Source organism: Phaethon lepturus, unplaced genomic scaffold (assembly GCF_000687285.1).
Source record: "Phaethon lepturus isolate BGI_N335 unplaced genomic scaffold, ASM68728v1 scaffold13977, whole genome shotgun sequence".
NCBI classification, from domain to species: Eukaryota; Metazoa; Chordata; class Aves; order Phaethontiformes; family Phaethontidae; genus Phaethon; species Phaethon lepturus.
The window spans coordinates 28,175-45,154 of NW_010554131.1; the positions used below are offsets into that span (position 1 = coordinate 28,175).

Genomic DNA, 16,980 nt, shown 5'->3' on the forward strand with positions numbered 1-16,980 from the left:
TAGGATGAGGCAGAACTCATTGTCTCGCCCAAAGCTTGGTGTTCTGGGGACGAGCACAAGAAGCAGACCTTCTCAGTTTGTCAGCACATCTCCACATCACGCTTCTGTCTTGAAAGAAGAGACAATTTCTGTAACTTCAGCAGCAAATTGGCCCAAGGTGCCTAATCGGTGCAAAACTCCACTTTGCAGCATGAGAGGGAAAGAAATGGTGTCTTTGCTCATGCAAGTCCTTCTTTCTCGCTCAGCGAAAATAGCAGTGAGTTTGCTGCATATGCGGATCCATGTGTATCCCAGCAAATCAAACAGTGCTGGAGCACTTACCTTGCAACTCTCTGGCATTGTGCATTTGTTAACATACTCTCTGACATTATTTTCACCCATGCCGACTACGACTCTCAGATAATGCCACATTCCAGTCTGGGGGATAACATGGGCCTGGGACCACTTCCAGCAGGTGGTATGAATGGGACCAGGTGGAATGAATGGGACCACCCTCCTTTGGGAAGGAAATACGTTTAGCCTAGGAGGCTGAAGCTGTGCTGTGCCACGAGCCCTAAGGACCAAAGAATTGATTTGGCCACTTACTATTAAGGGCATAGTCTCTGTAACAGCAGAAGGGTAATAGGGCATCAGGGCTAATATCTAGAATAAAAGAAATCTCTTCTATTCTCTAGAATAGAGAAATCTCTATCTGGGACTGGAAACGTGCATGAACAGGTCCATATTCCACGCTTTCAGAATTTCCATATAACTTGTCATTTAAAGTTATGTGCCCATTAAAGCTGATACACATGTTGACGCTGAAGATATTTTTTGCTCTGCTCTCAGCTCAGATTTAATGTGCTTGCAGTTCAGTATCACCCTGAGCTCTGTTATTTCACGTCTCAAGACTGTATTTCTATATCATAACCACAAAAACTGCTGCCTCCGCAGCTTCAGAATATGTACTGATACCAGCACTAAATACTGAGCTTTGCGCTTTATATTTCTAAAACACATATACATAAGCTTTTTTTTTTTTTTTCCCCCCTAGGGAATCAATGGAAAAGATGGATTGCCAGGTCCTCCGGTAGGAAAACATGCTTTTGCATACTACTGTATTTTGTTCTTCACAGATACCGTAGCTGTTAATCCTAGGCAGTTGCTTTCAGTTCTGCTAACAGATGAATATACAAAAAAGCCTTTAAGTGATATGTTTATCTTTTTTCAAAAACAATTTTTCAGGGTGCTGTGGGGAGACCAGGAGACAGAGGACCCAAAGGAGAACGTGTAAGTCCTTTATTTTAATAACTTTTTTTCATTTTACTGAACATCTAAGCACCTCATCAGAGTATATTTTACAGGCAAAACCTTGAAATTAAATCTCTGTGAACTTCAAGCAATCTCTTAGACAAAGTGCTGTCTAGGACTAAAGCCCTTAGTTAAGGAATTAGAATTGAATTGACTTTTGCATTTAGACAAAAAACACGTTTTATAGACTTTCTAACACAGTTGGCCTGGACAGTGTAAATTGATCAACAAGTTGAAAATTAGAAAGTAGTTAATCCTGTTGTGATGCTTGCTGTCAGACACTGCAAGAGCTATGAAGCTTGCCCTGTCACCATCCCTGGGATCATTGTATGTCACAAGCACAAACCAGGTTTTGTACAAAACAAGCTTGTTACACTTAGGCAGCAGGAAATACTGCTTCCCAAAATATTTAGACAGTTCTGTTCACGGTAACAAGATCATGGTGGAGAGGAATCATACAGGAGGTGAGAGATGATCTTTATTTTGCTAGAGCAAAGAAAATCCTGGCACATACTCTGCTCCTGTTATAATGTTACTAATGCCCTGATTCCTAATCCAATTGATACCACTTTTATTTGATGAATCAGAAAAGCACCTCCCTGTGTAATTTGGGAAAGGAAATGCTGCTTTCTGACGCTGAGGAGACATGAGGTTTTAAACATTATTGCAATAATTGTCCCTTACAAAAATGAACAGTTTGCAATGTTCTGTTTCTGCCTTTAAGGACACAAATAAAAGGTAAGAACCTTCTTGACTGTACTACCTACTGTGTACTGCATCACACCGCTCAGCCGTGCCCTTCTCAGCGTCAACCTGAATGCCCTGCAAATAGCCCTGCCCGCACACCCAGGGGAGGAGGCTGGACCTGTAAGTGCGTGACCCTGAAACATACTGGCAGGGAGGAGGATGTTGAAAAAGTCTCTGACAGACAGAGACACAGCCTTAGCTTCTTCATCGGAGTGACATTTGGGAAGCTTCAGGGTAAGAGAAGAGGATTCTATTCCAGTCTCACTGGTGATAGAGTACATACATACACACATGTACACGTAGCTCTAGATGTAAATATGGATATATGCTTGCTCTCAGAGAGGTCACAGATGCCTGAATCTGCTCTCACATCTGGGATCACTGGCAAACATGTCGCAATCTAGCTCTCTCTGTACAGAGTAAAATAAATAAATATACACACACACACACATATAAAAATAAAAGAAATATATAGTTACATGTTAAAAAATAAATTGATTTCCAGAAGTATTTTTGTCTCAAGTGATAATCAAAATCTCTCACAGCCTTTTATAACAGGAAAGGTATAAATATGCCCAGTGCAGTATCTGAATACAGTTTTCAGGAAGCTGCCAGTTGTTCCTTACGATTCTGCAGGAAAAGAAAAGGTTTGTCGAAAACAATGGGAGATCTACATTAGAAAGAATGGCAAAATACACAGCAGAAGTCTGCATCTTGGGTAAGGTCAGTGGGGGAATTGGAGTTGATTACAGACCTGCATTTGTGAGAAAGATTGCAATGATTACAGAAAATAACACAAAGTCAAGGTTTTCTTGCAGCCATTATTATTACTTCTGTACAGCTTTCTCCTTCAGTTTGAGACCAGCTGCTGCAATTACAGAAAAGAGAAGCATCAAAATTGGAAGGACAGAATAAAACTCTTGAGGTTTTCATGTCTAATATAAGTATATCCATGTAGAATCCATTTTAAGAAGGAAGAGGTCACCTGGGCTGAAATAATCTTATACGTCCTTTGAGTGACTAAACACTACTGTGACAAACCGGTGGAAAACATGTGGTTTACACCAACCAGAAATATGCCTTTCCAGTCATTTCAACAACAAATTAAAGTACTGGTGGCCGGCTCATTTATTGCTATTATTTTCATACCTTTATTGCAGACCGGGAGCCCACATGTAGAAACCCAGGCAAAACTCTTCCTCCTGCAGGTAATTTAGTACAACATTAAATGCAGGAGATAAGATAACGCTAGAAAGGAGGAGGACTGAGTAAATCAGCACAGTAGGAAGAGATTGCAAAATGTAAATGTCCTACTCTGGTTTTTGTACAATTCATAGTGAAGGAGAGTTTAAAGAGGAATCTGGAGGAAGATGCAACCTATTTTTATGAATTTTTATAAGGAGCTTCTTCTAAACATGAAGAAAACACTGGAAGCAGCTATAAATGCTTGTTTGAAAAGTGACTGTAATATTTGATCTGCCTCCTACAAGTTGGCAACCTGTAAAATGGGAATAATTTAGAAGAAAAGCACTTCCAGGATCAGCTTCCCACTGCCATAGCACCATGGTCTTAGAAAAACCTGCATATTCCTTTATTTTCCATACCTACTCTGCGGGGTTATAAACCTGAGAAATTATGTATGTATATCTATGCCTTAAATACATTTTTAATGAAGGCTTCTTATAAATATAGTAACCTTCAGACAGCTTTTTTTATCTATGTGGGTGCATGCATCATCTCATTTGAAAGCACTATCAGACAAAATGGCGTGTTCAGTGGCTCCCTGTTCTCGACTTCAATCTCCAAAAAAATTAGTAACAAAACATTATATTAAAGTCTTTACCTCTTTCAAGTTTTCAATAACATATGGTAGAACAGGAGTTGTTCTTCAATTTTATAATGTTTCAGGTTGCTATGAGTGAAGCAGGAGGTGGGGGTTTGGATGCAAAAACTTTGTGAAGGCCAGGAAAGAGCCTATTTCCTGAAGACCACAAAAGTTCTGCTTCTCAGTCAGAGACCTTCCTCTGCCCTGAATTTCTCAAGGTGTTGCAATACACATCCTGATGCAATAGCTGTATGCAGGATAGAACGCTTTTTCCTATAAACCTCAAAATTTATAGAAACTCGAAAAGTATGCCTCTTCCATCAGAACATTACTCTTCCAATTCCCCCAATGCACATACACACCCTTTCCTGCTCCCATCGACTTGAAAATTTGAGAGTCTTTGACAAGGGTTACAGGTGTCTTTTGGGTATCACATCATATAGTCTCTTTTTTTTTTTTTCTACTGAATAACTAAATTAGCTGTATGTTTGTAGGAAATCCTTAATATGCTGCATATTTAGAGTTTTGCCCAAAGTATTAACGCGTGGAAACTAAAACTGGAAATCAGGAGTCTGCAATATGGGCAGAATAGGTCTTTTAAGAGAAACACAATAAATGTAATCACATTGAGGTTGTTTCCATGTCACGCTGACTTTCCTGACTACGTGGTCATGTTAGCAGTCTGACAGGATTTACACAGCAAGATTTTGGTAGCGCAGGGGTGGCCTCTGTGAGAAGACACCAGGAGCTACCCCCATGTCAGACAGAGCCAGTTCCAGCTGGCTCCAGGACAGACCCTTCGTTGGCCAAAGCTGAGCCCATCAGTGACGTGGTAGCACCTCTGTGATAGAAACGCTGCTCAACAGCTGCTGTGAGAGAGGAGTGAGAAAATGTGAGAGAAACGGCTCTGCAGACACCGAGGTCAGTGAGGAAGGAAGGGGAGGAGGTGCTCCAGGCACCAGAGCAGAGATTCGGCTGCAGCACATGGAGGACCACGGTGGAGCAGATATCCACCCTGCAGCCTCTGGAGGACACCACGCCAGAGCAGGTGGTTGTGCCTGGAAGCAAGCTGCAGCCTGTGGAGAGCCCGCACTGGAGCAGGCTCCCGCCAGGACCTGCAGCCCATGGAGAGGAGCCCACACAGGAGCAGCTTTGCTGGCAAGACCTGTGTCCCATGGGGGACCCACACTGGAGCAGTCCTGTGGGACTCCAAAGGACTGCAGCCTGTGGGAAGGACCCATGCTGGAGCAGTTCATGAAGGACTGTATCCCATGGGAAGGACCCCATGCTGGAGCAGGAGAAGAACGTGAGAAGGAAGGAGCAGCAAAGGCAAAGTGCTATGGACTGACTGCAACCTCCATTCCTCATCCCCCTGCACCACTCGGGGGAGGAGGTAGAAGAGTCACAAGTTGAGCCTGGCAAGAAGGGAGTGGGTTTGGAGGAAGGTCTCACTATGCTGCTCTGTTATTAATTGGCAATAAATTAAATTAATCTTCCCCAAGTCAAGTCTGTTTTCCCCTGATGGTAATTGGTGAGTGATCTCCCTGTCCTTATCTCGACTCACAAGTTTTTCATCTCATTTTCTCCCCCTGTCTTGCTGAGGAGAGGGAGTGAGAGAGCAGCTGGGTGGGTACCTGGCAGCCAGCCCAGGTCAACCCACCACACAGGATAAAACTATAAGTGTGAGATGATGCGATGATTTTGACACCTAAAATGTAAGCACCTAAATTCTACCTCTGCCATATGTGACGTTTCTGCATCCTTGTATAAGGGCTATAAATCTTCTGCACCCAAGTTCTGACCTTGAAAACTGAGTTACAGTCTCAAGCTATTTTTTTTTGGTTATTGACCTCAACATTAAAAGTGTAAGAAAACAAAACATTACTTGCTGTGTTTTCAGCGACGAGGGTTCACCTGTAAAATCAGCTTCCCTGCACGACTCGTAAAATCTGTTTCTGAACAGGGAAGAAGTTTCTCTTTAGCATTCTTGGGTGACTTTTCCTACTTTGTTCTACTGTGTGCAATGGTTTTCCTTCTGCTTTTATTTTACACAGGGAGATCAGGGTATTCCAGGGGACAAAGGTCCGCAAGGCGAACGAGGGAAACCTGGCCCATCAGGAGAAAAGGGGGATGTAGGTCCCATTGGGCCACCGGGAGACAGAGGCTATCCAGGATCACCAGGACATCAGGGTCCCCCGGGTTCACCAGGACTCCCAGGGTTTCCTGTAAGTAAATACAAGTTTTTCTTGGTTGCTTGTGAAGTCAGAAGACATGAAGGCAGCATGTGCTGGGCAGTGGATATTCAACTGAGCAGTACCACAGTATCAGAAGAACTAAGATATCTCTGAGATAATTTCAGTGTTCAGTTAAGAGTTATGAAAAAAACATACGCACGTGATCAAGCAGTTATTTTAAATTTTCTTTTAAAACGTGTGCTAAGGATAAACTTTAATTATTTACTTCTTTAGCTCCTGACAAATCGACTACTCAATGCTGCTCATTTTCAAGTTTTTCATAAGCTTAAGAGCTAAAGTGTAATTCTTCGCAACCGAGAAAGAAAAGGAGGCAGCCAAAAATGATTCTCAGTAAAAGGGAAATCAGCATTTAAAAAGACAGTGAGCTGCTGCGTCTCAGCTGTAGATAGCTTGGTTTCCATGTGCGCACAGGCACACATCCACGTTATGGGTTCTTTTTACCCTCAATCAGATCCTCAATCAGACAGGGTAAAGCTCTAAAAACCTCTTCCAGTGAGGTTATTGGTCCTGGGATGCAGTTTTAGTTAGTCGGCCGTGCATCGAGAGGGCTGGGCCTGAGAGGGGGTGAGAAGTTGGCAAAGGTTATGCAAAAGGCAGGTAAAACATAGCAGTGTCACTGGGCATCCTTACTGTCTTCTGCAAATTAATTTCAAAACACATAACATGCTATCATCTTGACAGTTGGGACTGCCTCTTCCACTTCATGGTATTAGTGGTCTTTATAATATTACAATATATTGGCAACAAAGTGGCCTTTGCATTTAAGTAAATAAGACAAATATATTAAAATACTTGAATTTTGGTGAAAGCTTTACATTTTTAGTGCTAATTTCAGCATTTTTAAATTTTTTTAGCATCACAAAGTGCCCTCGGTATGTTTCTTCTGATGCATATCACCTTTTTTTTTTTTCTTCATCAGGCTGATACAGTTTCTCTTGAAGAAATAAAAAAATACATCAAACAAGAAGTTCTTAAGGTTTTTGAAGGTAAGAAAATTAAATATTATACAAGTAAATGTAAATCTTAAATTATGTTCTAAATATTTTACATCCCTACAGCCTTTATACAAATTTCTTTACATGTAATCGTATTTACATTGGACTTAGCAGCTGTCTTGTCATTGTAGCTATGTTTAAGTGCTGTTGAAGTCTATTTAATATAATTATGTTCAAACAATTATAAAATATAGTATTTGTTAACCAGAGTATTTCCTTATATAAAAGATTAGCATTAAAAGGTAGCTGGCTCCAGATCATAACAGCAAACATATGTATGTTTCATTGTAGATATAGGTACGTATCGCATGTTATTATAGATTCATATGTAGCTGACACATCATTAAGACACTGAATATTTATTAAAGTGGAGACAATAGAAATATCTAATTATTTTGACCACTTAATGGCTATCTAAATGGGAGAAAAGCGTGACAGCTTTCAGTCACGCAGGTCTAAACTGCTGTGCATTTTCAGCAAACAGCCCTGCCGAGCTCCAAAGCTCCCTTGCAGACCAACTTCTGGCACAATTTTAGGCAAGTACCAGATTCAGCCAAGGCCTTTGTACTATGTAACCTTTCTTAGCTGTGTCCTTACTCTGAAAAGGAAATATTTTTCTTCCCCAGCGTTTTCTTAGTCAGGGTTGAAAAGCTGTGACTCAGGTAGGTGTCTGAAACAAGCTTCTGCTAGAACACCTCTTAACAGTAGCTTCTCTTCCATTGCAAACTGCATTTCTTATGTCTGCAATATGCTTAGCTATTTTGTCGTTAATATCTGTGGATACAAACCCTTTTATCTTTTAGGGATAAAAGAAATCATATAAAGCTTGAGGCTTTTTAAACTGCTCAGGCAGTTTTTCACTTTACAACAAGGCTATCTTTTTGTATGTTTTCACCCTTCCCCGGACTGCTACCCCTTAGGAGTTCAACCTACTATGTATTTCAAGAGCAGTTTGTTGGCTGAAGTTACATCCTTTTCCTATTCACATTGAATGGTAACAAGTATTTAGCCTATTCATAAAAAGAAAGTATTAACAGGTGTCCTGCCTAGAGGGAATATTGGTCTTTATACCTATTCTATTTTCTATACCTCACTAGTGGTCCCACAGATCTATTTTTTGCTTTGTTTCACTTTGCCTATTTTCTATCACCTTGCTTATTTTTTGTTTGATGCCAAGAACTGTTCGTGGTGTTTAAGCTCTACTTTGCAATTTAATATGAGTTACAAACATATAAGGTAGCCCTTCTTAGGGGTGTTAAGTACTACTTATTCTGTATTCATGTATTTTAAGTAGTTCCATGAACAGGAGTCAGAAGTCATTTGAAATACCGAATACATTAGTAAAAGAGAGTAGTAATAGAAACTTTAGTACAAATGCAGATTATTTTGAAGGGTAGAGACTCAGACATGAGTCTGAGTTGGAACAGAAGACCTCAGTACCTTTGGGAACATTTAATACCTTGACATTTAGAAGGATTAAACACCTTACTTCCAGAAACTTACTTTAGCTGGGGTTTTGGGATTTATTTAGTTTCCCGTTATTTTGCTAGCAGATTTCTTACCGCTATTCCTTGTGTCCTTTGTTAATGAAGAAAGGATGGCCCAGTTTGTATCCCAGCTGAAGCTGCCTGCTGCGATGCTTGCCTCCCAAGCTCATGGAAAACCAGGGCCCCCAGGAAAAGATGGCTTACCAGGGCCACCAGGAAAGGATGGTTTGCCAGGCCCACCAGGAGAACGTGGAATTCAAGGTAGGAATTCCAAAAAGTTTCAATATTCAAAGATACATGAATTGTATCTTGAAATATTTATACACTTGCTAATGATTATTAAATAAGTCAGGACTACCTATCTAGCTTCCTAATGTTTAACTTTTAAAACTGTACTTATGTTTTTCCAGACTAGATCTAAATATTAACCCATTGTAAATGTGTGGATTTTACTGATTAAAAACTCCTAATCAGTGCATTTATTCTAATAAATGATAAAGTTAATTACTGACAGATATCTAAAGCTGACAGATATCTAGACTACTGTAGCAGGTTTGGTTTTTTTTTTCTGAAATACCTTAACAAGGAAGAAAACCAATGCCAGCACTCCAATGTAACTAGATCCTGTTCCATATTGAGACACCATCTTAAGTAAGAAAATTTGATCTCCAAGTCTGAGTGCTCTCAGCTCTGATCCTGAGACAACACAGGGGAGCAAAAACTGAAGGCAAATATAGTTCTTTAAGAAGCAGTGAAAACTGAAATATTACGACATTAATCCTTATTATAGTGAAATAATCTATTTTCACAAATCCATTTCAGACCAATCAACTTTTCACTATAACCCAAATGGTAATTTGTACATTGCAATGCATTCAGACAGTATAGGACTCTGATTCCACTGAACTGTCTTTTCCTGCAAAATTAGCTTCAAGGGATCCAGGCTCGTTGTAGCTGTGCTGTACTGTAGAGTCAGACTGTCAGAGATTAAAAGGAAGAGGAGAGCAGAACAAAAAGAAAAAAGAATTTATCAATGAATAATATTTTGTGGGCAATATGTAATTTGCAGTTTATCTGTAGGTAGTTCTTTATTATCTTTTGTTAGTTTGGTCTGCTCTGGAGTCAGAGCAAGTCAGACTGGAATGAAGAACATGAGAGCAAAGCTGAAGATGTGTGGATCCTAAAGCTATCAGAAGAATAAAGACTTACTAACACTGATAAGCGCAAACCCCTGACAGAAGCTTGAAAAGTGTGATGAGCTCAGAATGAGAAGAACAAGAATAAAGGATCAAGGAAAACAATAAGAGGCTTAGAATCTTACAACACTGACTTCATCATTACCTAAATATTCCAATCACTGGAAACAGTCAACTTCAATGTCAGTGCCAGAGTGTTCGATGATGCTTCTGAGATGTGGAATGTTGTACTAGGCTAGCGAGCATCAAGAGTAAAGATGATAGCTGTGCTTGAAAAAAGAAAATAAAGCTGCTTTTTCATGCCTTATGCTTAAGTACAAGTAGTGGCCTGTGTATGCAGGATTTCCATTTGTTTTACCAATATGCTCAATACTCTTTTTTGATTAGTAAAAGTTAAGCTAAGTGAGAAGCATTTACTTCTCTGATACATCAAAGCATATATAAAACTATACTTCCAAGGGAAGAAAACCAAAAATTTGTCTTGCCTTCTTTTCACACTCTAACTAGGAGATAGTATGGTGAGAGAAGCTCACTTACAAATACTGTTCATGCCTCTCCCAGTTGTGCCTCTGCGTGTTCCTGTTTTGTGCCAACAGTAGAAAGAAACTCAAATTTCTGACCAGATTGAAAAGTATCCTTCCATATTCCAGCTTATTTTCAACCATAAAAGACATAGCAGAGAAGACCTCTTGGAGAAGCACATTACGTGCATGTGTGGCTGAGACCATCAAGGTAACATGCTGCATGCACATCCGCCCAAGTCATAAAATACGCATTTGGTACTGACTACCAGATACTCCTTATTATATTTCTTGGTTGTAGCCCAGATTGCCAACTCCAGGGTTTTGATGAGGTTTTGCTGTGTGCAGTAACGCACACCTGGGCCGGCAGAGTGAGTGAGTCACTTGTCCCATACAGCCAGTGAAAAGAAGTGGACTTTTGGAAAGCAATTAAGAGGACCTCTGCAAGCCCCTCCAGAGCAGTTTGTGATGCTGCACGCTGAGCAGAGCGCCTGCTCGAGCCCGCCAGCAGGAAGGGCAGCTGCCGGCGTGTGTCCGAGCAGGCACTTAACTTGCAACTCCGTGCACCTCAAGTTCCTCCAGGAACTGAACTGGCCTGGCCTGGCCCAGTCGGATTCCACCAGAACATCCTTCTGCACAGCAGACCGATAGGTAGGTGTTAGTCCCAGAAGCAGAAAACATAGATTCTAAGTCTTGGAAGTGCAGGCATGGTCTTCAAAAAGTGTATTTAAGGAATTGCTAGACTCTTGGGAATAGAGTCAGTCATTTCTAATGAAGTCCAGAATGTTACCTGCTGGCCTTCAGCAAGGTTGTTCTTACTCAGGTACTTCCCGGTATTTCAGATACAAATAATTTTGATTTTTTATGAATGTCATAGAAAAAATACAGTATGTAAACAAAAAACAACGAAGAGTTGCAACTTAAATGATGAAATATGCAATTGGCATTTAAACAGACTTCATACAATAGTGATTGGAAGATTTTTATATATATATTTCTTCATTTAAAAAAAACCCTTATGGCATATGCATCAGCAAGCTGATGCTGTGAGGCAGTTACCAGCAAAGTGCACATCATCTGCTTAAGGGAGAGCAGAGAAACTTGTTTACTCTGTATGTGTTTTAAAGGATGCTAATGTCTCATAGAGAAATAGGAAGTTTGTGTCACAACTTCATAGACAAGCTATTGCAGTGTCATCCATTTGCAAACAGTCAGCCACTTTGTCATGTGTTAGAGGATCGGGCTCAATTAACTGCACCGACTTAATTGCATTTTTAAAACTATAATAGAAAGTGAATTTTGGTCCATTAGAACAAATTCACCTTGGGATATTATCCTCTACATTAATATGACTATTGTTTTTTTCTCAATAGACAAAAGGATTCATCTTAGTTAAAACTTCACCTTTTCTATCAAATCAAGGAAACGTAACAGTTTTTTATAGGTCTTCATAACTCATGGTAGCCTGGAGGAATCAAATATCACAGCTCAGGGAACTAAAATACCATGCGATGAATAGTCAAAATTCCTTATCTTTATTGCTAACCTCTGTTGTAAAATGTGTATCTCTTATTATAATTCTTCATTTGCATGGTGGGAGCATCTAGAAACCTTGGCTGACATCAGGAACCCATTTTAATGGATGTTGTCCAAACACAGTCACTCTTCTGAAATAACTGCACTGGTTTCAAGTGTTACCTCCTGCAAACTGTTCTGTTTGCTGTAGAGGGTGAAGTTAACCTGTTTTACTTCGATTTGAAACCCAGCTACTACCTCTCAGTTGAGAGGACTGTAACACACAGAAGGAATTCAGAATATGCACTGGAGGCTGGATGAGAAGACTTGCTCTTAGCACCCTTCCTGTTGCTTTCCAGTTGTTTGTTTTTAAGAACGCAGAGTATTTGCTTAGTATATCACAGTGGATACTTTGGTCTCATTGTTCCCCATCATGGTAATATGTTTGCCTCATATTTGTAGTAAAGAACCTCAGATTCCTCTAGACACTTGACATGCTAGTTTCAGGTGCTGCATAATCCATGCAGGTGGAAGAGGGTCTCCATGATGTGAGAGGAATACCTTCTGGAGCTGTTTAAATGAGAGAAATTTTTACCTCCAAGTTCATAGACATGAACTTGTGTCATATCCAAGTAGAGCTGAGGGTGTTGTGGTAGCGACGCTTCTGACCATGGTGTTTGTGACAAGCACCAAACCAAGAGCTGTACTTTAGCTATCACCACTCACCCATGAGCAGAAGAAAGCTTATCCGTTTGAACACGTACTCGCTACATACTGCTACCAAGTGTTTACCGTACTACCCACCTTGGGTACATGTTTACATACTACAACTTTTGGGTTGCAGGAATTACAACAAAACTTCTAGAACCCAAGTGAAAGGCTTTGCTAAAGCAGTTGCCTTTTGAATTAAGAAGGTACCTCTTACTGGAATTGTAATTCTACCAGTAAAAATAGACAGAATCTTATATGTGCCTTAAGTAAAAAACAATATATCAAGATCTGATTTAAGTGTATGGTAGTATTTTCCTTTGACTGTGTATGAGTTTGTCACTTTAAGCTCAGACAGATAAGTGATATTATCCTCTAGAAGTGTAATCGTGGCCCTACTTTTGAGCAAAATATACCTCATCAGAAATCAAATATTTTCTTGATAGAATTACACATTACATTGTTCTGATTGTTTACATATAAGCCTGTTTGCTGATATTCTTACATCCTGTTAAATAAAGCCGTATTTTTAGAAAAGATACCTGGGAATTTTTGTATTAAACTTCCGTGTCAACAGAACGTACCTGCCACTGTGCACAAATTACACCTTTGCACATGTATTCAGATACAGCCAGTAATGGTTTACACTACCCTGGATCATACATTTGCACTGGCAGGCTGCTCTTTGTGCTATTGTGGGTTATTTTCCTCATTGTCTTGGATTCCAGTGAAGTTTACAGAATCTTTCAGTCTATCTCAGTCTCTTTTCAACTATAATGTCTCGGATACCTACAGTAATGGTTAACATGGAGCTTGTAAATGTGATATATCGTAAATGTGATTTCTCTCTTTTCCCCGTAACTAAAGAAAAAGAAAAGCAAAACAAATGATCAGTGGCAGCACTACTTTGTAAAATTACAATTAACTGGGTTTGTAGTGAGAAATGTACTGTAACTATCTATTGTAAAGTAAGAAACATAGATAGATATATATAATAAATAGGAAATGTAATAGATCCTGTGGTTGTGTGATTGAGCTTCTCAAACGGTAGCAACTACTATGCATTACACAAGATTTTCAGAGCCAGTCAACTTGATGTATTTATAAATACCACCATGGTCATTAAAGAGCAAAATCAAGATTCACAATTGAATACAAATACCTGTATATTCCCTTTTCTGGGCCTTTATAGCTTGTGTGCATATATGCCTTGTACAATTCTGCTTAACACAACTTGGTGACCAGAATGCATGATTAATATTTTAAGTTTGTTTCTCTGTGAGCTTTTAAATAGTTAATTTCCTTTTGTTACGTTATGCATGTCACTCTGCATGCATTTTCTAATGTTTTTTTCCCTCACTGTAATTTACTTGTTGGGGTCCTGAGAGAAGAGTAAGATAATTGATGTTCTGTTTTGAAATCTAGAATGATTGCAACAGATGATAGACTTTCTACCAAAGTGTATAATGAGCTTGTGTTTAACGGAAAGCTTGAATACTTTGTGTATCATTCCTACTGTATTGTGTCCGTCGGAACAACCCTGAGTTGGTACCTACAGCACTTACAATTGTCCTGTGAAGTACCAGCATTGCCGTAGACCACAGTACACTGACTAGACATCCTTTGCCATCCATCTGCCAATGCCCATCAATCTTCATGAGACATCAGGTGGATTGATACCACTATGCTGACTGGTCAGCTGTGGCTTTCCTAGTTCAGCCTAAGTTAAAGCTCTTCACAAGAGGAAGTTTATTGTATGGCACAGGTGATCCTGGAAATGTACTGACCACTGAAGCAGAATAAATTTAATTCCTAATGTGACCAGGAGTTAGGAAATTAATCTTCAACATATGTCACCTTACATGCCAACGTCTGAGGTGCTGGGGAGGGAAGAGGGTTTCCTTATAATCCCTTTTAAAGTAAGGGGTTGTGGCAGGTGCCACACTTAGTCCTTTAAAAAATGCATTCAACCTCTGTCCTACATAAATTACATTCTGTAAACAGAAAAGCTACATTTTTAGATGGATTTTTAACTTGAAATATCAAGAAAAATGCTATACTGATACCCACAAGTCCTCTGCTGTAATGCAGCCTGAGTGTTTCCAACTATTAAATTTTTTTACAGTTTAAAGAAAATGAAGTAGGTTGGACATGAGTTGCAGCACCTGAGAAGATGGAAGCCGTTTAGATAAATACCAAGCCATGGCCTGAGAAGAAAACGGACACAAATATTCAAAGCATAATTAGTAATCACACCTTGTTAACACTATACAGGCACCTGGGTCAAAGTAGGCTTTGCATGCTAGAATCCGAAATCTGCACAAACTCTAAAGATGCGTCATTCCACATGAGGGTGGCTGTGTAAGGCTGCGGGGGAGTGGGTCTTCCCTTCCATACAGGGGACTATTTAAGCATATAAGTTCCAGTTTACCGTCTGAAAAAGTGCAGACGTAGGGATTTATGTAGCGCGGAGAGGGCGAAGTCTCGCTCAGTTTGTGGGCTATCAGAGAAGGGCTGGTCAGACTCCAGACGGCCTTTGGGTCGGTGCTTTACATCACTTCATCGAACAGGTAACACTGGAGCAGAATACGCCTTTGATTCTTTATTAGAGGAGCTTCAGGAAGGTGACTTAAAGTTTCGGAGAAGGGTCCCGCTAGCGAACGTAGCGAGAGTCCTCGGGCAGAGGATGCAACGGTTACTGCTAGGGATCCTCGTATTTTCCAGAAGGAACATGTAGACATAGGAGCTGTCTCGGAAAAAGAACTGAGCATGTGTTTTCACAATTACCTTTCTCTTGATTTGTCCTGTCAAGAAGGTATATGGAAGATCACTGTCTATAATACGAGGACGCTTTTATTTTCATATCTTTATTCTGTGTAGGTTATAGAGGACAGAAAGGGGAAAGAGGTGAGCCTGGAATTGGACTGCCCGGTAACCCTGGACCACCTGGCCCTGCAGGTACAAGTCTCCAGATTTATTTCTGCTGTTGCCATTTATGAACTGACAGGCCTTTCTCCTGGGTCGCGCCCCGGTTTTACACTCCTGCCTTTCTTCCCACGTTCGGTCATAGCGCAAGGTCAGACCCCCTCGCCTTCTCGCGCGTGAGCTGGCGTGCAGCTGGCTGTCAGTGGTGAAACGCGGGGCACCGCGCGCGCCCCGGAGAGCACTTGGCTAATTCTAACTTTGTTTTACCAGCTACTGGCCTGCCAGGCCCAGCGGGAACGCCAGGCTCACCCGGACCGCAGGGGCCACCTGGACCCAACGGAAGATGCAATCCGGCAGATTGCTATTACCACATATCACAGACTCGGTCACGCACCAGCGGGAAATAAAAACCCTGTCCCGTAGACACTTGGGTTCACGGTCACTTTTCACTCCTTTCAATAAGTTAATTTAATCTTTGAAATAATTGGTGCATTTTTTTTTTCCCCTCAACACTGTATGGTATATAGATAATTTATAAGGCACGGAATTGAGCCTATTTCTATGTTACTTGCAGTGTCGTAATTATGAAAGGATGACATTTATTTTCCAGAGTGCATTCCATGTGTTATGTTTCTCATATTTATCTTGCTTAGAGAAGAAAATAGGCCCAAATAATTTTCTTAAGCATCTTTCTTCAAACAAAAAGTATTTTATTATAACTCAAGACAGTATGTATGCCTCAGTATGTAAGCTGGCTGTATTTTTCTTGCTGATGGTGAAGTTTCAGTGGAGAAAGTGCATTTCTGAAGTTTTAAAGCACACCCATTCATGGCAAATGCAGGACCTGAGCTGGAGCACTGGGAACTCTAGACTAAACATTGATGTCCCTCAAGGAGGCTCCGGCACACCTTCTGAACCGGGTCTGTGCCATGCACCACGAACGCTACCCACCATTTCAGTCGCTTCCTAGATGTCGAAGAAGGAAATGAAGATGTGTTTATGATCTCTCTAACCCCACCCAACCTTTAGCTTCAGATTGACTGGAAATTTGCCAGGTGTAGCCCCGAGAAGCATCTCTCCCTGACTGGATGTTGTCCCAGCTGAGGTTTGTACATTCATTTAGTCATGGTTACGTATACTCCAGATATTAAACAGCTAGGGGCTGGTGTTGATGTTCCCCACTGAGAACTGGCACATCTTCTATCTGTTACGTGGACTTAGTAAGTGTAGTGTCATTGCCTGTAATCAAGCTACTCTGCCATTATGTCTGCTTGCAGCAAAGACGACCTCTTGCTTTAGAACAGAGGTGGTGGGTACGCGGTGAGACAGTGAAAGAAGGAACTTCACAAGCCTCTAATCTCACTGGTGGTGCAGTTTTCCTCTTCCTCCTGCAATGATTATGTGCCAAAATAAGCTTGAGAAGAACGGGGAAACAGTAGGATGCGAAACTCACAGGTCCTAGTAACTGGTTGCAAAAAATTATTTGAGTTCAAGAGAAATGCAGAAGACAAAACCC

At 40.6% G+C, this 16,980-nt stretch overlaps 1 protein-coding gene across 1 annotated transcript in view; it reads left to right on the forward strand.

Moving 5' to 3' along the window:
- The window catches only part of LOC104624386 (collagen alpha-1(XIX) chain-like), a gene marked incomplete at its 5' end in the record, with an annotated part of 41,547 nt that extends 25,277 nt beyond the window's left edge, over positions 1–16,270 (forward strand). The window contains 7 exons of the mRNA XM_010291741.1: positions 1,034–1,069; positions 1,225–1,269; positions 5,917–6,087; positions 7,037–7,103; positions 8,705–8,860; positions 15,420–15,497; positions 15,735–16,270. Coding sequence (XP_010290043.1) covers positions 1,034–1,069; positions 1,225–1,269; positions 5,917–6,087; positions 7,037–7,103; positions 8,705–8,860; positions 15,420–15,497; positions 15,735–15,871 — 690 coding nt within the window. The remainder of the gene's footprint in view (positions 1–1,033; positions 1,070–1,224; positions 1,270–5,916; positions 6,088–7,036; positions 7,104–8,704; positions 8,861–15,419; positions 15,498–15,734) is intronic.
- Between the last annotated feature and the right edge of the window lie 710 nt (positions 16,271–16,980).